The following is a 25,112-nucleotide window of genomic DNA, read 5'->3' as shown; positions in this document are numbered from 1 at the left end:
TGATGTCATATTACACCCAAATATGGGCATATCACATTTATTTTTGTCATATAAAATTAGATAGTGTGGATAACGCTTTAAGGCGATCAAGGGATAATTGATTTCAGAAAAACAGCTTAGGGTCTAGAAACATGAGAGAGGGGAAATGGGGCTGTCTCTTATACACATCTAGATGTGTATAAGAGACAGGAGTAATTGCAGAATTTAAGGCACATGCTCCCACTGGAAGCCGCCTTTTACTGATTTTGTCAAACAGGGATCAAACCTGCTGTTCATCTCATTTTATAACATGATTTGATGTGCAATAAAAACTTTGTGTAAAGTATGAAATATCATATGCCAAGATACCAAGTGTCAAATGTCTGGTAACACAATGGATAATAATGATAATATTTGTTGGCAAAAGAAAAAGTATGTAGGAGCAAAGGAATAGGCATTTACCCAAACAAAACTGCTGTTTAATATTCTGTTAATAGTATTACTGTAGTTATCATTTCTATGAAGACATACAGTATGTAGAGGATAAAGGTTTTGACCTATCTTGTCATTCTAGTGTACAGTAGTTTTAGAAACAGTAAAATTTTGCCCAGACTCTGTGTTCTTATTTGCCAATTTTATGGGTCAAAATGTTTCTATTTTGTTCTTATTTTATACACTACTCAATGATAGAAAATTACTATTGTACAACAGTACAGTGCATCCCCTCCCCCCAATTCAATACCCCTCTAATTCCGAGACCCCTTTAATTCAAGCCCACTTTTTCAAAGAACCAAACAACAATTGTCAATCTTTTATAAACCACCCTAAATTTTCAAGTCCCGAAGTGGTTTCGAATTGGAGGGTGAACCGTATATTACTGTACTATATAGAGGGTATTACTATAAGTATCCCAATGAGAAAATTCAAATTTATTATTTTGAATTTTTTTTTATACATGTATTGCATCTACAAAACTCATTGAACTGATCATTTTGCAGTTTAAATTATTAAAATCTACCACACCGTGGTCTGCGCGTTCTGATTGGCATAGAACTTGCAATGGGCTAAACCTACCTGCAAAAAGAAACTCACTGCCTACTCTCACAGAGAAGCAAGGGCTTCCACATGCTTGAGTAGTGGGCGATTTTTAGAACTGTCCATTTTTGCTACAGGGTATGCATTTTGTATTAAAATGTTTGCTACACATACACGTGTTTAAATATTATTATTATTATTATTATTATTATTATTATTATTATTATTTTAGACTTTCACTGAGTACATACAATGGTTTGGTCTTGGGATTTTCCAACCGTATTTAAAAACGTTTTCGCTTAATGGCCATGCAGAATCAGTTATTAAATGTTAGTTTATCAAATATAAATATGATTGAGATTTAATTTAATACAAATTAGCTTGATTTTGGTAATGGACTATCTTATAAAATAGGATTTTTGTCACTAAAATTGGGTATTTGAGACGGATGTAGACATCAACACCAAGCAAGTTATACACCAAAATGAAGCCCATTCATAGCCTGATAACATATAAAAGAAATTACTCCGCTAGCTTTAATGGCCACAAAGTGATCATGTTTTGATGAGAGCAATGGGGTTTTCCAAAAAGATTCCGTTCACAGGCTTTTACAACTCATGTTTAAATCGTGTTTTCTCTGCAAATACTTAAATAACAATCTAACCTCCAGGGGTTTGAAAAACTAGTATCATCCACCGCCAGACATTTTAACAAATTTTAACACTTTTCCAAAGCTCTTGAGAGTGCGTATGTGATCAGATGATCAGATTGACATGTCGTGAATACTACAAGGACTATGAAAATTTTAGCTTTACAATGGTACCAAACACTTTATTGTAATCACAATCTGTAACCCGTATCACAATCTGTAACCCGTAACAGTAAGATGAAAATGACTCACTTTTAGAGATTTACACAATTTCGCACAACAGAGCTGAGATGATCATGATTTCGTGAAAGTAAACCATTTCCGCTCTACGCTAATGTAAACAAAAAAAATAGTGAAATACTTACAGTCCAAGCTGAATATAGTGTTCAAATTGTTAGTACATATCGGTAAAATAAAATAAATCCCCATTTTTTAACTCAGCCTCAATTTGTTCTTAATTTTTAAGCAATTTCAGCCTCAGTGTACCACTAGAATGACACCAGACTCAGACTCACTTTATTGCATCCTTTTACAGAAATTTGTTGCTTGTACATCACATTGTTAAAACTATTAAAATTGGTTAAAATATAAATTGGAAATAGAAATTTTGTAGGTTTTTGGTGTTTAAACTGAATGAATCCAATCCAATAAGCAGTGAAAGAAATTTAAATACTGTACCATTAATTACAACTATGGTACTTTTCAACTAAGTCTAAACAAAGTATAAGACTTATGATGATAAAAATTGAAGCCTGAATATATTAAACTTTGATATAGTATTATCAGTTTTTTGAAAAGATATGACCTTTTAAAAATCTTGGTTTTCTATTAAACCACAACACTGACTATTCATTACAATGATAGTGGTTGCTCATTTATTTCAACAATTGTTTTGAAAGATTGTAGTATATCCAGCCAGAGCTTGATCAATTCTCTCAGTACATACAAGGAAATAAAATTATGAAACCTAGAATTGAAATTAAAATTTCGTACTTCAGCTCTCAGGTAGACTTCCGCCTGTTAGTGGGGCTAGCCGCTTTCTTCACTTTTTCCTGTCCTTCATATATATATCCTCGTTTTTTCTCAGTTCCGAAATAGTAGGCATTGTTTCTCTGAAGAATATCTTCAGCCTTCATTAGAGGTTCTGGCAATATAGCGGTAATAATTTATCCATGAGTTGATGTAAAGAGTAAACAAGTTTACTGTTATAATAATAATAATATAATAATTGCAATTTGTATATCGCCAGTATCCATCGCAAGCAATGCTCATGAAGCTCTCCCAGTTTGATTTGACTTATAAATTTAAATTAAAGCAAATGCAAAATTTAAAGTTTTAATAATAATAATAATAATATTTATTTGGAATTCCACTTTTACATCAGTGGCACACTTTGAAAAACAAAGGTGTGTCTGAAAAACAAAACTTACAAAGTTTCGTTTATAAAATTTAAGAAAAGTAACGCTTTAAAATTCATCATAAAAACATGGTTGAATATATAAAAATATATAAAAATGAACAGAAACACAACATGCAAAATTAGAACAATAGAAGTGGGCAATGCAAAAACAGTTAAGATTCAAGAAAAAAAGCGTAAAAAAAAATACATTAAAAAAAACCAATCAAACATAACCAATAAGAATAGTGCGGTACTAGGTTTTAGATGGGACACCACGTAACCCCAATATTGCGGCTGTGGTTAGTTCTGACCAATGCCATATAGCCAGCTATTGGGACAGTTGGGACTGTCTCACACAATTTTTCTAATGGGGCCACAAAAAGTGGGTACACATTTTTTTAAATGGGTCCAAATTATGCAATTTTTATGCAAAATGAGTCCAGAGATCTCATCTTTACAGTAGCCTAAAATTGGTAAAGTTTTTAATAAAGTGGTCCAGATTTTTTATATTTTAGCTCAAAATGGGTCAACTTCTAAGAATATGGGTTCACATTATTTGAATTTACGCGTAAAGTGGCTCCACCCTGATATTGTCCCGCACTGTTTGAAAATCCTGGCTACGGCATTGGTTCTGACCCTTTCATACGTGATGCCTATCGCCGAAACAATGATATGCAGGCCAATTGTGGGCCTAAAATTGGCACAAATGTATGTATCAACTATGAAATTAACGTGGAATTTAAGAATTCAAAGAAAACATGTTTCATTTTTTTTTTTGGCAATAATACAGAACTGGCATTATACAGTATGTCTCGAAGACTAAATTGTCTGCATTTTCAGTCAGCTACTTTAGCAAAACAGGATGGAGGGAAGTAATTTGTGATGCTTTTTTATTACATTATTAGTTTTGTAGGTTAAGGACACATTCAAGGAAATGTAGTTTAAATTAAACTTCTAGGAAATTCAAATGCAGGTAAACTGAATGTATAATTAATTGTTTTAAGACTTTTAAACTAAATTTACTGTCAGAAATACTTGTGAAAAAAAAAACATGACGGGTAGGGCAAACATCACTCCTGTGATATTTTCCAGATACAAACTCAAATCAAAATAACTAACTATTTGTTAGATTTTGTCATCTCTGGAGTGATGTGCCCACTGAAATCAGGCATGAGTTTGTTATAAATGTTTTTAGTTTTAAGGAGAAAATGAAGCTTTTTTTAGATACTTCTCTTGATGTGTTTTAATTTTATTTTCAATATACGTTGTTGGCAATGGTTTTTTTGCGATGTACATATGGAGAGCTTCTTGGTAAACTTTGGCTTTTTTAGCGATCTGCCAGGCATGTGCTTGGCTTGATGATTTGTTGTGTTCTAGGGATTTTCTTTTTGGCTTATACATGTTTGTATGCATTTTTTTCCCTGGTTGCTTGTTAGCCTGAGAAATGTCTAATAAAAAAAAATGAATAAAATTAAAGAATGTGAATACTTTGGCCAGTTCCACAACTATATTAGGTAAAACTAATATAGAGGGTGCTATATTTTGTGATTTTGCTATATCGATCGTGAATAACAGTATATATCTGTTCTCCAAAGATAAGGTTATTTTTTCGTAATTATATAAATTTGAAGCATTTCCTATATTACATTCACCAATAATATTTTATTTTCTCCTCCGTTTGGATGTTTTTGGCTAAACTATTTGCTAAAAAAGAAAACAAAATTTTATTTTTATTCCGCCCTCCTCCAATGATCTTTAAAAAAAATTAAAGTACGCGACACAAGGAATGGAAAAAGTCTCACCTAATGATAATAATAAATAATAATAAGGTATTCTTTTTTCGCTGTAAAATTATGGGCAAACACTTTTTAAATACAGTAATTTCTATGTTCAAGTTGATCATTTTTTCAAAAATTTCAAAAATGATTTTTATGTATTTTGTTTTGGTATTTTTAGTCCTACCTACTTGGAACTTACATTTGACATCGCACCCTACAGGTCACACGAATTATGTAATATCAACTTTACGGTAAATGTTTACGCTTCCGGACCGACAAAACTTTTCTCATAGTGTCCTACTGCCATGTAGAGGGCAGTAGACACAAAAATTGTTTTGTCTTTGCCACGATATTGTATCATTCACACATCCTTCACAGAGTTGTGATCTTTTAAACTTTGGGCTGTAAAATTCAGGACTTGGAATTACTCTCTTGTGTATAAAGGAGTGTTAGAACAAGGTAATATTTGTATATACTGTATTGCCAATTAAATAAAGCATAGATAATCCCATTTATTGAATCGTTATGAGGCCGTTAGATTTGCAAGTAGTTGGTGTTTAAAGGAGTGGATTTAAATAGCTTAGTGGTTAAGGTGCTTGTCTACCAATTCCAGGGTCCTGGGTTCAATACCTGTCAGTGTTTCAATCAGCAAACCACATATTGAGATGTAGATTGTGTAAAGCATCATGTTTATTATTGTCTGATGAAAGGGATTATCACATACAAGTAGAACAGTGATACATTCGCTATTGACAATATTTGGTGCATATTTGGTTTATAATTAATTAATAAAAATAAATAATAAATAATTTAATCATTTTTATAGACAAAGAAAGAAATCTGTTGAGTGTAAAATCAGCTAAAACTTGTTTGTTTCGATGTCTCATTGAAAACTGATAGATTTAATTTGTACATTTCAATTTGCAATTTGATGTTATATATTTGAAAGTGATCTTCTATGCACCAAATGCCAGAAAGATTATCTCCAGTTATAGAAGCATGCCAAATTCAGCAGGGATATCCTACACAATGTGGGCCCTAGGCATAGCCGCGATATATTACAGAGCCATGGTAGGTTAGCTGCAGCATCTAGGATAGCTAGACCATGCTATTGGTTGTGCTATCGACGTCAGAAACTCATTAAAAATGGAGGTGGGAAACGTCAGAAACTCATTAAAAATGTGGGGGGGGGGGAAATGTCTAAATTTATACATATTATATATATATATCAAAAGTAAGCTAAATTTATATAAAGGTACATTTCTTTTTGAAATTCTTTTCCCTAAAATTGACAGAAAAAGTTAAAAAAAAGCATGTAAAGAGAGTCACCTCCCCAAGAAATGGATGAAGCTGATAATGCAAAAATTAATCTGGTTGATATGGTGGAGCAGCCGCCGGCACTACCACGGGCTACCTATGCTCTTTTTTATTCAGGGTCCCTGTTTGTACTGAAACATCACTACCAGATCCTTCACCCAGGGTCTTTATTCACTCCCATGTCATCAGACCAACATTTTTTTAATAGTTTTAGTTTATAGAGCACCAACTTTTCTAAATTCAATAGACTGGCAAAATCAGGAACACAGTTTCATACTCTGTTTTTTAAACGTAATCTCAAAACTCATCTTTTTCACCAAGCACGGGTTAGTTTTTTGTTTGTTGGCTTTGTGTCACACTTTAATCTTTTTATCACTTCCTCAAATGTTTGTGTTGTTTTTTTTTTCTATTCTACTAAACTTTTTTTTACCAATATTATTATTTTTTTTATTTGTTTTGTTTCTTGGAAATTTGTTAAGGGCCCCTTTGAGTCAGCTGTTTAGTTGTAATGCTACCCTCATTAAAGCAAGTTCAAAAGTGCTCTGGGGAAATCTGGTATGTTAAGGGTTTTAAGATGAATAAAACCATAGTATTGAAAATAAACCACTAATTAGCAACTTGTCTGTGGATGTGTTCACACACGGCAGCTAACGGTTAGCATGATCTGGATCCTGTGAATCGTTAACTGCTGTGCGTTCATACAAGACCGTCCCCAATCGAGATAACAAGGTGATAATGATTGAATCACTGGCCAAAAGAAAACTGGAAATTGGAAACTTGTACGTGTGATTGGTTGATAGAAACACGCTCAATTTGCTAACCAATAGCGCTTGCTAAACGATCTCTGGCGTTTACACACGGGTGGTAACGGTTAGCTCCTGATTCGGATACTAGGGCTCTCTTGTAAAGCTGACCTGAGTCAATTCCTTATACTGCTTTTGTACAGGTATTATGATCACTAATAAAGTATAAAATGGGGATTCGGTTGTCAGGAAATGTGTGGTGTTGTTTACTGATAGTGACTTTTTTAGTGAATTTTCTAGGACAGGTTTTATTTTTATTTTTATCTTAGCTCATAACTCATCGCATCATTCCTCCATACCGGATTTAACTGCTAGCCCCCGAGAGAGTATGGAGTTAGACACAAAAGTATAAGTGCCTACTTTATTATGATTGAATCTTTGTAGTTGTTCAGAGGAAGAGGCGTGCCTGATATTTCATTGTTGTTTGTTCATAAATGCTGGAATGCGTATTACCAGCGTCTTTGAGAATAACATCCTGAATTATGTCAATTCCTTTGTTTCATTTACTTCCTCGCATTAGATGTCAACATGCCAAAACCAGCATTAGTCAACATAGCAAAAAAAAAAATTAACTTACCATATTTATATTCTCCTCATTTAGATTTACTATTGCTAAAGTTATAAAGTAATTTATGATCTTATACTGTGCAGGGTTTAAAGCCCTATTTCAGTTAAGAAAAATCTGATTTTTATATATGTTATAAAGATTTATAAATATAATACGAAATTTGCTAGTTTAACTGAATTTAGACATTCCTAAACATGAAAAAAAAATTGTAAAATCAGGCTGAAATTTGATTTTTTGTGTTCCACACAATATATATATATATATGTTTGATTTTGCAATAGGTCTGTGAAGAAATATATTAGGCGCCAGAAAAATTAGCCTATCAACACTGCTACAGTAGGCTAGGCCTAGCCTTACGTCGATTTAGGTTCTGTTATCAGACATAAAAATGACCGATATGATATGTTCCGTTGCTGGTATTGACACTTGTGAAATATATTTTATTGGAATAAATTTCAAATTTGTTAAAGAAATGATTCTGACCGAGATTTTAACTATTATACAAACGTATCTCAGGCCTACTCGATTGACTGCAGTGTGCGAGATGCGAAGTACAAAAAATAATCTCATTAGAGAGGGCACATTTTATTGAATATAAAGTATACACAAAAGCGAGAGCATTCCAGCAGATGCGATCTACAACCTCTGAATTTGCCTAGTAATGAAGAATTCGTTGAGAAAATGGTAATCTTCTATGAGAAATAGTCTGTATTTCTCATTTTTAAACTAAAATTATGCCAATACTTTTCCATGGTTTATGATAATTTGAGTATAATGCATGCATTTTTTCTAAAAAAAATTCTTTTTTTAGTGTAATTTTGCTTGGGAATGGTGCTTTAAGCTGTAAAAAAAAAACTGTTTAGCAATTTAGCTGGAAACGAAAATGATTAGCCAAGTTGAGTTTTGATTAGCCAAACCAACAACAGAATATAATCCTGTGAGCTTCGTCACGAATAGAATGATGCAGGGTCACACCAAGGAGTATAGAATTGTAAGAAGTCAGACTGCCCTGATTTTGTGTGCATGTAAATGAAACGTTAAAAAAGTACTACCCTGAGATAGAGGGCACCCTATTTACGAAGCCTTTTACGTTCATGTGAAGGACACCCTCTAGTTTGTGATAGTACTTTTTTTGAGATAGGAATTCGTGTTCCAATGAAACCCTGAGAGTCAGACCTCTTGCATTTCTATAGGCCTACTCTTTGGTCACACAGTGAGTAAACATGGCCTAGCGACATCACTTCAGCAGGCTTTCGCCAGCTACCGATCCTAGCCAGTCTAGGCCCACTTTTAGCCCAACTACTTTAGTTTGATAGTACTACGGGTAATACGGGTTACGGGTAATATTTTCACTTACTGATTCTTTACTCATTATTCATACATAACATGTATTAATGATAGTTTAAACGAAAAAACAGTGCACACAAATATGACCTTATTCATTAGCTTTTTGACGAATTGCGAGTGAAAATAATTCACCAAATTCGGTTTTGATTTGCCAATTTGGTGAGCGACAGCTTAAACCCTGTGTATGCTAATTACTCAATTCATCAGCGATTGTACGCTGGTTTTGTAATTGCAAACATAATTTATTTTAATGTATTTGAACTTCCACCTTCAAATTACATCCTTGAAAATCTATTAAGGTTCAAATCTGTAAACAAAGCCTTGATACTGAATAATATGTAGGCGATTCCATTATTTTCTTTTATGCTTGAGGTTAAGTTCAAGAAAGAAAAAAATTCAAATGTCTGTGACCTTGAGCATGTCTTTTGACCTTTTCCCCACAAGTTATATCATCTCTTTCTTAAAATGTACTAGAGTATTCTATGATGATCCATTTCTTTGTTTTGCATAATTTTTTTAAAACAGGAAGACAGACAGACAGGAGGTGATGAATAATACATGCAGTACACTGTAACCTCTTTGATTCCTGATGATGACATAATTAATGTCGAAATATTAAATCCTGACACGATGGCGTGTATTTCGATAATTGGAGTATGTATTATACTATCTTATCTGAGATTAATCAGTGGACCTTTCAGTTTAACCCCATTGGCGGTGGTTAAAAATATTATACAGTACTGTTAATATACATAAATGTACTGTAGATGCAAAAATAATCACATCATATTTATCTCTTCTTCAGCTTTTACACCGCTGACTACAGGTCAGTGTATATTATCAGACCTACCAAGTTTCACACATTCGAGGCCTTCCTCGAACCCTGTCGCTGGAGGACAAAACCTTACACGTACAATTTTCTGGAGTGCATGTCTGTTTTCAAAACATGAAGTCTCGTGTCTTTTTGAGTATACAGTGCTTCTGATGTTATACTGTACTCCATGGTGTGTTAGGCATGTAAAATGGAATGTGTTGCCGTTCATTTCAGTTCATCAGTGGCGTATCTAGCAGTATTAAAATGGGGGTGCTTGTTGTGGGGCACGACTAAAATATAAGGGGGCGTGGAATTTATTTTCGGTGGCCACGCCCACTGAAAAATGTTGCTTCTTAGATTCCTGAATACATGTTAACCGTGACAGCAATAAGCATAAGCCTAGCCTATTTTTTTTTGCTTCGAAGTTTTCGAATGGGGGTGGGGGGCGCGCCTGGGATGCGCAAATTACTAAAGGCTGAAGCCCTGTCCAGAATGAAATTTTATTTGACAAAAACATGTGACATGTCTAAATATGGTCATGATGACATTACACCATGACCATATATAGGTACATCATGACTATATAATATGGGCATAACAGTTTTTTGTTGGGGGCTACATTATACTATAATTTATTTACAATACTGTAATGATTTTAGGAAGTGGAATGCTTACATTTATTGATCCAGGTTATAATTCAATGTTCTTTTGTGATGAATGCCTTATCGTGGGAAAATTTTATAACAATGTTAAGCTACGTTCACATCAAGCTGGGATCCTGTCTGGAGCCCGGACAAAAAATTGTGATTTGCTACATTTTTTTAACGCTAGGGAACACGGTTGTTTATGTAAAGTACATATGCGTTCGATTGGTTCGGACCAAGCAAGCTTGTTGCTGATTGGTCCAAGAAAAATAAACGTACGATTTCAGGATACAAAATGGTGAACGGTCCTATTCTTTACTACTGAACCCATTTTTCACGAAAAAACGGAATCCGGGCTTGATGTGAACGTAGCTTTATACCAAAATCTGGACAGAGCTTTATACTGTACAGTACTTGTGATTACTAATGCTATGCTATAAGTTCTGCCATTTCGGCATCATGTCTCAAGGGCTGTACCTGCCCTAAAGTTGTGGAATTCCTATACATGCAGATCTTGGTGAGGCGCCCATACTCCTTGTATTTAAAAAGTAATCTCTTCAATCATGCCTCACTTAGTTAATTCTTATTTATTATTTAATTTCAGTAGTTATAAGTATTTTTACCCTGAAATGTCGCACCTTTTACTTGAGGTAGCCCCGCCAACTGGAATGCACGTGAGTGGGGGAAGGGGCATAGGCTTATCCTTGGTGGAAGCTACTAGTGGCCAGCAAACTGACACTAAAGTACCTGTGTGTGCATGGTAGTGACGGCGATGCTATCTCAAAATCCTGGGTGTGTACACACCCCCAACCCCCTCTTCTTCACATTTGCGCCTGTTCATTAAATAATTTTGTTTTTGTTTCTTATGGTTTAAAGGTGCCTTGAGACATTCAGTCAGTCTAAAGCTGAAGCTTAAAAATCGGTTATGATGGAATTCATCTATAACTCATCCAACCTAGTCAGCAGAATAATGAAATATATTTTAAAAAATTATAAAATATTTAAAAATAATAATAATAATAATATTATCATTAATAAATAACAACAATAATGGTAAGAACACAAACTAAAGAAAGTGTATATGGTATGCTTAGACTACATCAATCATATATCACACTTTATACATGTAATGTGGAGTATTATTTAGTATGTTTCTTTTTTTTTTATTATTTTAATTCTGTGGCCACAATGTAAATAACTTTGTGGCTATTTTTACACCAGTCCTAAACCAAATCTACCTGTAGGCTATTATATTTATGTTTTATGTGTCACATAAAAGAAATGCATTGAAGATGATATAGGTCATTCTCAAGTATACATTAATTCATTAGTTTGGAAATACAAACTAGTCATAAGGATGTTGCAGCGTTTTTTTACAGGAAAAATTTCTTGTTTATTTTGATTTTCTGATATTTATTTTATTTCCTTCTTTCTAGGCAACAGCAAATCGAAGCCGCATCGATTGTTGGATCAAAGAGGGTGAGTACTTACATGGAATTATAATTTCCTGTGTATGATTTATTATTTAATGGGTGCTGTTGTTGAAGTGATTACCGTAATATAAGACACATAATGTCAGATCATTATAAGTGGCAAGGACAAGCCAAACCAGTCACTCGTCGGAAAAAATCAATTTTTAGTTATTAATACAGGGTTTAACAGTACAATGAGAGCTTAAAATGGTAAAAAAATAATTTAAATCCTACAATTCGTTATGAAGTTACACAAGTTTAAACATACAGCTGTTTAAAGAACAATATTTGAGAATTCAGCCTTCAAAGTTTACGATTTTAGGCATTTCTTAGGCAGAAACCATCACCAAATCATTAAAAATTGTTGTTTTAATATTGAAAATGAGGAAAATAACAGCATAGCATGATGTATAGATATATAAAGGTTAGTTTAGTGCAATAAAATAGATTTCCAAAATTTTGACATTCCAGCATGTTTTGGCCATTATCTCCAAAACAGGATTTGCGATGAGTGACTGGTTTGGCTTGTCTGCCACATATGCTGATGGCTCAACCAACTTTTTTACTCGGGCTTCTTGGTTCATTTTCATTGTTATGGGTGCACTGCCTATGGGGCTGAGTGCCACTGTTATAAAAGTGTATAATCCGAATAAATTACTTGACCGTTTTCACACATGTGATGACTTGTGAACACATTTGCTGCAAGAGACGCAAGTTCATGTCTGACAAGGTTCACTCAGGTTGCCAAAGACGCGAGTTCACATCCACATCATTTGTCTGTCCAACCTACCACTATTATATTGCACGTAAACTTGCTGGCAGTGATTGCCAGAACGCAAATCCTCGCGCTGGATGTTCAGGGAAGGACCCGGAAGTAATGATCTAAAAATAACTACTGTAAAGTTTGTTCCTATTTCACTATAGTTGATGGAAATGATTTTGATTATGGTGGCGCCCTTTTATGCATTAGCTTATTGAATGGAAGTAGAACAAGTTCTTGTAATCTCGAAAGCTCCGATGAGGGTAGTATAATAGAGGCAGTAGAGCTAAATAAGATCAGGGAGTTGTTTTGATCTTTCAATCAACTATTAATCAATAAGCTGAGTGTTTCTAGAGCTCCTCATGAGGGCAGTATAATAGAGGGAGTAGAGCTAAAAAAAGATCTATTATTATCGACTATTAAGAAAGTCTCATGAGGGCAGTATAAAAGAGGCAGTAGATCTAAAAATGATCTAATAATCAATTAGCTGAGTATTTCTAGAGCTATTTACAGAGCTTAAAAAAGGCTTTGCAGTCAATGTGAATAATGATAATGGTTGACTTATAAAGCAAATATTTTGGTGAGCTGTATTTCATGAAATAAAAGACAGATTAACCGTAATATAAACCTGAAGAAGACATGATTATCCTACTCCTTAAGCATGGTTCACAGTTTACTCCGAGGAGCTCATCTGTCCTTTTGTTCAGCTATTTTTTTTTCTTGCTGCTGGGTGACCATCCATCCTCCTATCCAATCTCTAATAAGGCCAGTAGATAGGGTTGCCAGTCACGCTGCTCTAGCAGATGCATTTTAACATCATACCCAGGACATCTTAACTACTACTAAAACCAATATTAACTACCTAAAATTAACTTGAGGTAAAACTATCCCCCACCGGACACCATCTCCAAAGTAAAGTTTTCAAGGTTAAAGGCCTGTTTATACTTGCAACGATAACAATTAAAAATCAAATGTTCATATAAAAAATAAAAGAACTAAGGAAAGTTTTTACACTAGAATGATTCGATAAAGATTTTTGTATATGCGATAAGAAAATATTGTGACAAATTTATTCAAATGACATCATAATCATGGAAAAACTAGAAAATCGTAGTAGTAACAACGATTTTGACGTTTTCCATGATTATGACATTATTTGAATTGATTTGTCAAAGTATTTTGTTATTGTATACACGATAATTGACATATCGACAAGGAAGCGAAGCCCCACCCACAAAGTCACGAAAACCTTAGACAATGGCGAGTTGGCGAACATTTTCTTTGCAATCAACCTTCTTTAAGAAAGAAAATTCAGGGTAGGCAATATGCAAATGAATCATATATTCATAGTGTTAATCTATTTCATAGAACAGGCAGGGAAATTGTTGTAAAAGCCTCTGTATTTCGCTCCCAAAGGAAGGGAAAAGCCGCATTCAACCTTGTTGTCGGTAAAGGCCAAGTCACTGATGCGCACCGCTCATGTAAATCTGGGTATCATAACCAAGCATAGACATCTAAGCCTAGGCTCACATATGTTTCGCATTGACAACCAGCTGTCTAAGGAAATTAAAATGTTCGAGAAAAAGTTTTTGATCACATGACTAAATGACGCTCACTGATTAGTTGGTTTATCTGTCAATCAAATCTCATTGAGATGTTAATTCGTTATCGAATTGTCCCAGTGTAAAAATTTTTTTTATCTCTTTTATTTTTTATATGAACAATTCCTTTTTAGCTTTTTATCGTTATCGCTATTGTTGCAAGTATAAACAGGCCTTTAAACCTGGATCAAACACTGTTTGCACCAATTAGGTTTGTAAAGGTTTGAGAGTAGATCATGGCATATTGAGATAAATATTTTTATTTTTTGCTTAAAATTTCAAAACATTAATTTTTAAAGGTTAGAAGCCTACCAAATTCTTCCTTGGTGATACTAATCATTATAATTGAGAGAAAGCTCAGTTCTGTATTTTAAATTTAATTAAACTTTTTGGAACTGATTACATTTACTTAACTCTGTCCTTCCTTTTTTTTTATAGTAAATTATTATTATTCTTATTGTTATTATTAATATTATTATTTGTTGTTTCAATTCTAAAATTGCAAGGGTTCCAAGTTTTTGCTAGGCTGTAGGAGTCCCCTCGAGGTCAGCATGGTCTGCTGTACTACCATAAAGAACCAAAAACTCATACTAACCCATCTCGTGAAATATTGGAATGTTTGATTTTTTTTACAATAGTATTATTTATTGTACCCTGAAGGTTTTGACATGCCAATAACTTGAGTATGTTTCTTTTATTCCAGGGTTCTGTGATGCAGGGCAAATACAGCCCACACATCTAGATGTGTATAAGAGACAGCTCCTATCCAATCTCTACTAAGGCCAGTAGATAGGGTTGCCAGTCACGCTGCTCTAGCAGATGCATTTTAACATCATACCCAGGACATCTTAACTACTACTAAAACCAATATTAACTACCTAAAACTAACTTGAGGTAAAACTATCCCCCACCGGACACCATCTCCAAAGTAAAGTTTTCAAGGTTAAAGGCCTGTTTATACTTGCAACGATAACAATTAAAAATCAAATGTCCATGGTTGGGTCTGAGGTAAGAAAATTTATGATTTTGGCACCTCTAGATGGCCAGAAACAGCATTCCCAGATCTAAATTCCCAGCCATTGGAAGGAGACACCCTCTAACTCTTCTCAATGTTCCACATGTCATTTTAACTTTTGACATCTACACAGGAGCAGAGTGCTCTTTTTCTTTGTGAACCCTCACCTTCTGCAAATATCTGGATACGCCCAGATAAATGGCACCAGCAGGCCAAATGAAATTCCAGACAAGGATGGTATCTCTCCACCTCCCAATCCCTGTCCATGCCAATTGAGGTTGATTAATTTGCCAATACACCAAAAAAGATTGGTTTGGTGCTTAACCTTGATCGATTGTTGTTTTATTGATTTAATAATAGCGAAAGCGGTTTGGCGCAACAGGAACGTTTTGGTTTCCCAACCTTGAGGTTGTGGTTTCAATCCCTTGCTGTGCATTTTGCTTGAGTCCATGAGCAAGGCACTTTATCTGCGTTGCCTCACTCCACCCAGGAGTATAGGTACCTGGTGGGGTTGCCTGCTACTTTTATGGCAGCAACACTTAAGCATGTGGACCCAATAACCAGGGAAAAAAAATTCCTTTGTAACCTAATGGAAAAAGTGCTGTATCAATACCAATACTTTACTTTAACTCCTGGAGTCGTTAGGGTGCCTTTGGGATGAATTGCAACCCAATTTCTTCCAACAGATGCGGCCGTGTGCCAGTACTTGTGTCTGGCATGTCAATACCAAATAACAAATAATAAGTTTCTAATTTCAGAGAAGATAGATAATTTACGTGGATATCTGATTACCATAGAAGAAAAACTTCAATCAAACAGTAAAGTTTGTTTTGAGATGAAGTTCAACAACACACTCCAAAAGTTGGATCCACTAACAGTTAGTAAAATTGTGTATTTGGAATGTAAAGCCTGTTTTTCACTAGGCAAATTTATTTGCGCGAATTAAAAGCATTGTTTCATCTGATTGACATTTTTTCGCTTGGCAAAAAGTAGAAAGAGGTCAAATTACTGATTTTGCTGAAGCAAAAAACTCTGATAGAAATGTGAATGCGCATGAACCAATGTTTTCGATTTCATAAAATAAATTCGTTCAGTGGAAAACACGCTTTAATATATAATTATGAATGTCAACTTATTCTAGCAGGTACGAAGATTAGCAAATCTGAAACTTATATTCAATAAACACTTTAAATACCGTATATATTAAACTAAATGCGCCGATTTTAATAAAGGCCTCCATCAAATAAACGCCCCCGCCAGATCCTCATTTTTTAATAAACACTTTTCGAGTAGAGTAAGCCAATTCTTAGTTAGAACTATACATGCTCATATGAAGGTCAGTTGACAACCTACACACAACATAGGTTTATGTTGATTGACCGCGATGACATGTATGTACAGCTCCAACCTCAAATTGGCTTAATGCATTTTTTCTAACCGGTTTTGTATCAAACACTGTAGGCTACGGTCACACTAGAGTCTCAAGCCTGGCTTGACTCACCGCGGGGGAGATTTTCGTAATGTGACCGCACCTGGATCGACTCGCGCCTGGTGTGACCTTGATCTCAATCTACCTATCTCGATCCCGGCTCAGTACCCAGATTGGCTCTGGATTGACCATGGCGTGACCGGGATTGACATTTCCTCGTTGGCTGTCGACCAATCATAGTCGATGACGCTGTTGCGTTTGGAAGTTCTTGAATAAAAAACCCGCGGCAATCATCAGTTGTCATTTAAAAATCACTTATCAATCCGAAAACTAGCATTGCCATTACATCCGAGCCTAGACCTAGATCATCTAGATTTGCACGCAGGGCCTGTATTTTGATTGTAGCGGTGCTCTAACTTCCTCTTTCAACTTTCCTAATTTGGAGGTCAATCCAACTAAATTCAGGTAAAGTGTGACCGACCCAGAATTTCGAGCCTGGCTTGAAATCTCACCCGCGGTGAGTCAAGCCAGGCTTGAGACCCTAGTGTGACCGTAGCCGTAGTCTATATGATCATGCAATATCACATGTTGATGGTAATTATGTGTTGTAGCTCCACATTTACAGTGAAATTGAGGGGCGTTTGTTTGAGACATACGTATCAATTTTACACCAAGAAAAATAAACGCCTCTATCTAATATACCCCCCTCAAAACCCTTCTCAACAATAAATGGCCCAGGGCATTTATTCAAATAAATACGGTAGTTATACAGTATAAAGTGTTATTAAGATGCACTTATTTTTGTGGCTGATTATAAACTTTATACTTAATAAATCTTCAATAATCTTCTGGCTTCAGTTAATACATAAAATATTGTAGAGGAATGGTGGTATTTATTAATTATTATATAGTTATGAAAATATTTTTTCTTTTTAACTTACATTATAATAAGCAATTCAATGATTGATTGATTGATGGGGTTTATCCAGTATCGCACTTACAAAATCACACTAAATGAAATTAGAAATGTGACCGACTCTGGCAAAACCAGGTTCTTGTCGTTAAAAATGAAAATTTGAACCTGTGTATTGACCATCTTAATGCATGCTGAACTGAAAATATAAATTATTGTATCATCACCACTTATTAGCTTTTAAACTCAAGACTACAAAGATCTAATATTGTCATTTTTCATTTGTTGAGATATAAGAGCCTGTTTTTGCTAGAGTGGGTCACAAAGTGATGACCTGATTAGGATTAAGATTATTGAATACGTACAAGTATTAAAAAATATAAGCACAATGAAAGTTTAGGCACAGTGGCGCTCTTGCATAACATTGGTTGCCATGTTGATGTTTAGAAGCTTGAACAGAGCAAAACTCCATTGGATGGATGGATTTATTCTGTGTATACTTGCTTCCAGCGGGGTTCTTTTGATTGTGGTTGGGCAGTACACCAGGATATAGTTCCCTACTCTTCTCTGATAGTGCAGTGTGTTCTTTAACAGGCTATAATACAGACAGGCCCAATTTCTGAAGGGTCTCATCCGAAGAAGACAGTGCGCTATCATAACTTGAATTTCAGTCCTTCTGTTGAAGTACAAGGAGAGACAGGCCCAATGGCTGAAACGTCTCATTTGAAGAAGACAGTGCGCTATCATAACTTGCATTTCAGTCCTTCTGTTGAAGTACAAGGAGAGACAGGCCCAATGGCTGAAACGTCTCATTTGAAGAAGACAGTGCGCTATCATAACTTGCATTTCAGTCCTTCTGGTGAAGTACAAGGAGAGATCTGTACACACATCAGCCTACCACAAATTTATCAGACATTTTTTAACTTTATTTTTAAATAATTTAAGTGGTATTTGTTCTGAATATGCATTTCAGGATGGACAGTTAATGTTGCATTCAGACTGTGCTTCTGGATTTACGGAGGGAATACGAAAAGGACATGAATATATGGTTTCAGTACAGAGTTTACCACTTCCAAATCGTAATGGTATTCTTACATATATTTCTGATGAAAGCATTTTCATAGGTATGTTAAATTATTTACCCTATATACATTTGATTAGTGTTTTTCCTAGGATGAAGCTGGGATATAGCCAGCATTTTAAAAGGGAGGGAGCCGTTATCCAAGCGACGGAGCCCCCAGGGAGGTAGCGCACTCTGAATTTTTAATGACTGTTTTGAGAGATGGGGCTGAGGTAAGGAAATTTATGATTAGAGCACCTCTAGATGGCTGGAAATTACACTCTCAGGCATAAAATTAAATATAAATTTTTTTCCTTAAAAAATTTTGATGGGGAGGGGGGCCATGAATTCACCACTGCTCAAAACCTTCTTAATCCATAATGATCATAATTACGAAAAATGGGCTTGAAAAACCAGATCACATCCTGAAACAAATTTATACACCCTCCCCTCAGCATTCACTACAACATACCCTGAGTGCCGACTTGATGGAGTGCAGGGAAGGTTGCAGATCTGTTTTGAAAGGTTGGGTGGGGGGGGGAGACATTTTGTGGGTCCGTACCCACCTCAGACCCACCATGGTTTGGGCTGAGGTGCGAAAAATTTGAGGAAATAGTACCTCTACAGGTAGTGTGGCCAGAAATGACACTTTTTTGTAGTAAATTCATCATCACATCTCCATTATATAATAGTCAAAATAAAGCGCCATCAAATTTCTCATGATCTTTATCATAGATTTTTGGCAACCATAAAGATCTTAATAATATGTGTGATGTACCATAGAAAATAAAGGTAAAGTATTGTGTTTGTATGTACTAAATACACATTTCAAACCGTGATTTCACGACCTCCGACTCACCAGGGTTGGGGCGAAGCTGAGAAAATTTGAGGAAGTAGTACCTGTAGATGTCCAGAAATGACATTTTATATACCGGTAGTAAAATTCATCATCATCATCCTATCACCAATAGGCTAGTCAAAATGAAGTGCCAACAAATTTCTCATGATCTTTTATCAGGGATTTTCGGCAACCATGGAGATCTTAATATCCTGGACAACTTAGGCCTAACTATACTAAGCTTTAACTATTATAATAATTATGATCAACAAATCACAACCTTCTTTTGTGCTTTAGCACAATTTTTAATATTATTATCTATTATCGTAATCACCATCGTCATCATCATCATCATCATCATTATTATTACTACTACTAATAGTAGTATTATTAAACAAAACTTCATATACGGTTTCAAAAGGATAAAAACCAAACTGAACCATACAATCTCTGTATCTTAAAAGATATGGCCTGGGATTTATGGATTTAAGACAAATTTACGCTGATACTTTTTGTTAAGTAAGCTTGATAAATCCACCCCCTGAATTGTAGCTGTTATAAACCCGAAAATTTAAATTTTTGCATTATTGTGTATAGTGAAAAATTGATTAAGCTAAAATGAATTTTCCACTTTGTTACTATCAGGTATGGTGGGTGACTTTTATTGAGACGTTTATGATTTGGTGGTGGTCTCTGCCTTAAAAATGTCTGAATATTAAACATTGAAGCCTGATTTCTGAAATAATGCTTTTTAAAAAGCTGTATATTTAAACTCCTGTAACTTCATAACAAAATATTGGATAAAGTTATTCTCTTACCATTTTATAACTTTTTATAACTCATTTTATTGTTTATTTATAAATCTTATAACTTGGTTATCTTAAACTCTGTAGATATTATCATAATTAAACTTTTCAGGTATTGGCTTACAAAATAATGTTCTTCATTGAAATGGTAATTCGGTATTCAATAGACATGTTCTAATAGGTTGGTCATGTGACGTATAGTGAGTATTAATTGCAAACAGGCAGCACAAGCGACGCTCGGTAATAGGGACATGTGTGGCTACTTGCCAGTGTTTCTGCTGTAAAGCACACATTTTGGGACCCCTCTGGAAATAAATCCTGTGTTGGGATTTAGAGGGTTATCCCAGAGTCAAGTCAACATTGATGACTTGCTTGTTTTCTCATTTTTGTTTCTCTGTATTCTGTTTTTCTGGTTTTCTGATGTTGTTCTGTTGATATCTAATAAATCAAATCAAATCAAATCAAATTTTATGTTAAATAATGTTGGTTGGAATGCCAGTAAACTATACCAAATTGATTGGAAATTGAAATTGAGAATTTTTCCATATGGTTTGCTAATGCTCTGAAAGATTATAGCCCCAAACATTGAGATTTTTCGAGAAATGCTAGGCCTAGCCCCCTGCATATCTACGGCCTGTTTAGGAATGCATGAGAGCCTTCGATCCACGAACTGCGATTTAGACATGCTACAATTTCTAGGCCAGCTAAGGTTTACGAAGTTACATAAATTGTAAAGCATTCAAAGCACAAAGAACATTAGAATAAGTAAATAAACTCTCTTTTGAACAAGTGTAGTGCCTTTTCATAGTCATACCCATGATATGTCACATGACCAGCTGTAAAAAAACCTCACATAATGTGTCTTATTACAATGAAGGTAGTGAAATAAATTTTAGTAACCATATTCAACATATACATACCTTATCAACCTAAGTGCTAATTAATTATGCATTCATCCTCACGGATGAATGGTTTTAGAAGCATGACACGGTAAAGGTCAGTTCGAGCCCAGCGTCCCGATGAGAAAGTCCGTGGTTTTAGTCCCAGAAAGGGTTGTTGTTTATATGAGTTTGTTTTATGCCTTTTGTATGAGTAAAGGATCATCAAGTTGAGATATTGTCGCGCTATTATTTTTTTTACTCTTTCATATGGAGTATTAAAACCCTTTCACTAAACTTGTATTTTGACTCTCTTTATTGGGCTCACAAACACATTGACTGATATTAAATATGCTGGTGGATTTGCAAAAAGGCTGCCTTGTGTTTAATTCTTATTAATTGCAATGTCTTTCAAATATTTCTTCAGTTAATTCACGACACATTCATTTTATTTTTCAGGGTTTTGTGATAGCTTTTCAGTGACAAATGGTGATGTTGTTCCTCAAGTGGAGGGTGTTTATGTTAATAATGAAGTTGTGGAAGTTAAATGTAAACCCAAACATAAGTTGATTGGAGCAAGCGCTTTGGAGTGCCTTTCACCAACTGGAAAGGGAAATTGGAATGACAGTATACCAGAATGCATCAGTAAATATTTGCTCTAAGACAAATTTTTTAAAGATTATAAGAAAATGGAAAATAAAGGAAGATTCTAATTAAATTTAGGTTTGAGAGTACCATTTCCAGTCATCCAGGGGTGCCATAATCATAAGTGTTCTTAACTCAGCTCCAACCATGGTGTGGCTGAGGTGGTCTAAACCCTCCGTATGTGAAAATCCCTCCCTGGGCCCCTCTTTTTTGAATTCCTCGAAACTGCCATTAAAAACACTGTTACTGAGCAAATGCCTACTAAACGTTTGTTGCAGCTAAGCAATCAGAGCTAAATTTATTAATGCTTTTTAAACTGATGTAGCAGAACCTAGGAATTTCTAAATAAAAAACTAATAAAAACACAAAATCTGGTCATCTGACAAGAACATGTGTTTTAAGGCCATGCTTCCTTAGCAACAAAACCCTGGATTACCATAGTGACTAGGTATTGAAAGGCATGCAAATTTTCCAACCCAAAATATATGAAAAGTTGATGAGGTTTTTAATACAGACACAAACTTTCTTTCAGAATATCATGTTGAAGTGGAAGTTTTCTTAAACCGATCTGTCCTTGTAAATTTTGAATTTCTTCCGAATTGTCAAAATGGTCACATGGTCAGATTAAGAGATTTAACACATAACAAACAACCAGAAGATAAAAGGAAATTAGTTAAAACTGGGGTAAGTAAACTCACTGTGTCGTACGACGGTCGACCAACGAATCCACATTTGCTTCCGGCGAGCGATAGACGAGGCAACGCCGTCTGCTGATTGTCAGTGGCAATCTGAACGGATCCTCATTAAAAGATGATCCGTTGGGGTCGTTCTTCGTCGAGTCGCCGTCGCACACAGTGAGTAACCGGCTTTACACCCCAGAAAGGTTGTTATATTAGTGAGTAGGAATGCAGAAAATTTGAAAAATAATTCAATGAGGGTGGAGAGATCGGCAACAAAAGGAATGTAAAAAATTTCAGAAATTTGAAGGCTATCGAGCCTAGCTGAAATTTTAATCGTGGCATCATTAGATGCAATGTTGAAAAGAAAACTGCTTTAAAACCAATATGTTTCTCTAGCTGCTCACTACACATGTCAAGGAACTTGAACTATGTTCACTTAATTCATTGATACATCAGCGTATATAAGAATGTTGTGACGGAGCTGAGAGGAGCGAAGATTATTTGATGTGGGATCCAGTTGGCTAAATAAGGGAATATGAGGTGTATTTTATCTATTTGAGCTAATTTTTTTGATAAGCAATGTTCCAGAAATGGGGGTGCTTAGGACGTAAGCTTTTTAGGAGTGCTGTGCGCACTCCACACCCCGTAAACACACCATTACATTGCAATTCTTCTGATATGTTGTATATTTTAAGTTAATAACACTGAGTACTATGCAGCCTACAGCCATTGTATGTCATTGTTGTTCAATTTAATGTTTATGCTTTTTAATGTATGTTTTTAATATAAATATATATATTAATTTTACAGTACACGTTTATGTATGAAAACCTAACAATTGGAAGCTGGCAAGCCTGTGTAAGTACAGTACGTTAGGTATCTTCTAGACACAATCAGCAAGTAGACACACCGAGCGGCACTTAATATAGAAACATGAATGGCTTCTCTGTATAGTGTTTCTGTTGTAAGGCACGCCATTTATGTTAATAATGTTGGTTGGATCAACATTCATTAACTGTAAATCAATGGCAGACTTCTAATTTGTAATATACTGTGTTGTATAATTCTTATATTGATCACAATATTTATCAATTATTATTATCACAATTTAACTAAGTCGCTTGGGAATTGAACTTTGGAACATTCTAGGTCTTTTTTTAAATCCTGATCGTGGGTGGGCTTAGCCCACTTTGCAGTTGGTGGATGTTAAATACAATGGCTACGGGCAAACTGCAGGCAAAAAGTGTTCTGGACTAAGCACAAGGGATTTTTGTATGAAAAAATTCTTGGTTTATAATTTTCACCCATAACTTACAAAATTTTCAGATAGGCCTAATAAGGTAAATTTGTATTAGAATCATCAACTTGGTCTCCATGTGATATTAAGCCTACCAGACAAATTAATTAGATTGCTAAGAGTATTTAACTATGTGCCGACTCAAAAACGGCCATTCTCTTTACGGTTATTATTTTATGTGGGCTCAGGGTCGCACTGCAAACGTTCACACTTCCTCCTTTGCATCTGGTTTTTTCATGAAATGTTATGGCATAAGATGTCAAAATTGACTGATATCATAGCTACCTTGGCGACCCAAGTTTGTCTTGATTTCAGATATGAAGATGAGTCGGCCCAGGTCATTTTAGGCCTACTAACTCCACTAAGTAAAGTGCAGCTTGGTTTATTTTCCAGGTTTCTTCGTATTTTTGTGGTAGTGAGGTGGACTATTGTCATTACTTTAACATTACAGGTAAATATAGAAGTGAAATCATAGTCATCATGTTGGCCTGAGCCTTGAGTTTTTTTATTGGATTGGATTTTGATTTATTTGGTGTAAACACCAAGAATAGCCCAGGAAAATGTAGAAGACTTATTTCTAGTGGTTACCTTCTGGTGGTGATTGGGCAGTACACTGAGAGACAATCCCCTACTCTTTTCTGAAGAGTGTACTGCGTTCTTTACAGTGGCGGCGCCCTGTCGGGGAAGACGATAAATTTTGTCGGGGAACAAACAAATAAAAAAAAAATGTAATATTCGTTTAGCCACCATATTGTTTGTGTTAACTTTTCATCACAACAACAAAAATAACAATAATATTAATAATAATAATAATAATAATAATAATAATAATAAGAGTAATTCAATGAGACTAATTAAAAATAATTTGCATTCTGTTATGACAAATGCTCATTTAGATAGCCTCATGTTGGTTGAAATACATCGTGATAGGTGAAGCAACCTCGACCATGACAGCGTGGTTGACAGATTTCATGCAAAATTTCCAAAATATAGAATTTCACTTTTCAAGAATGAGGATTTGAAAATAAATTAGATGGTTACATTGCATACTCTTTGTTTCTTGCTTTATTCAAAATGTTTTGGTTTTGGAGGCTGATTTCAACATTGGAAAGCATAGCCTACATGAAGTCATATTATAGTAACTCGATGCCTATCAAATTAGTAGTAAAAGCCCATCTGTCGGGCAGGTCCTGGCGCCACCACTGGTTATTTAATGTGCACATGGGCCATAAATGCAAACAGGACCAACAGCTTAAATGTCTCATCCGAAAGACGCTGCACTATTGTAACTTGTATTTCAGCCCTAGCTGAAACACAAGGACAGGCAGCGATGGGAATTGAACCGGGGACCTAGAGATCTCCACGGTTCAGGGCACACACAGTGG

At 35.1% G+C, this 25,112-nt stretch overlaps 1 protein-coding gene and 1 long non-coding RNA gene across 2 annotated transcripts in view; both read left to right on the top strand.

Moving 5' to 3' along the window:
- LOC117114897 overlaps positions 1-14,899 on the top strand; it is a 29,104-nt gene extending 14,205 nt beyond the window's left edge. Inside the window, exons 3-4 of the long non-coding RNA XR_004446454.1 lie at positions 11,770-11,812; positions 14,870-14,899. This is a non-coding gene — a long non-coding RNA (uncharacterized LOC117114897). The remainder of the gene's footprint in view (positions 1-11,769; positions 11,813-14,869) is intronic.
- A 1,010-nt stretch (positions 14,900-15,909) lies between these two features.
- LOC117114894 overlaps positions 15,910-25,112 on the top strand; it is a 14,101-nt gene continuing 4,898 nt past the window's right edge. The window contains exons 1-6 of the mRNA XM_033258508.1: positions 15,910-16,058; positions 18,497-18,647; positions 21,565-21,750; positions 22,283-22,434; positions 23,241-23,288; positions 24,121-24,178. Of these exons, the coding sequence (XP_033114399.1) occupies positions 16,017-16,058; positions 18,497-18,647; positions 21,565-21,750; positions 22,283-22,434; positions 23,241-23,288; positions 24,121-24,178 (637 nt within the window). The 5' untranslated portion in view covers positions 15,910-16,016. The remainder of the gene's footprint in view (positions 16,059-18,496; positions 18,648-21,564; positions 21,751-22,282; positions 22,435-23,240; positions 23,289-24,120; positions 24,179-25,112) is intronic.

This window comes from Anneissia japonica, unplaced genomic scaffold, assembly GCF_011630105.1.
Source record: "Anneissia japonica isolate Jap-2015-1 unplaced genomic scaffold, ASM1163010v1 scaffold287900_len82748_cov153, whole genome shotgun sequence".
NCBI lineage: Eukaryota > Metazoa > Echinodermata > Crinoidea > Comatulida > Comatulidae > Anneissia > Anneissia japonica.
The sequence above is the reverse complement of the archived record's forward strand: the minus strand, read 5'-3'. Positions and strand labels throughout refer to the sequence as shown.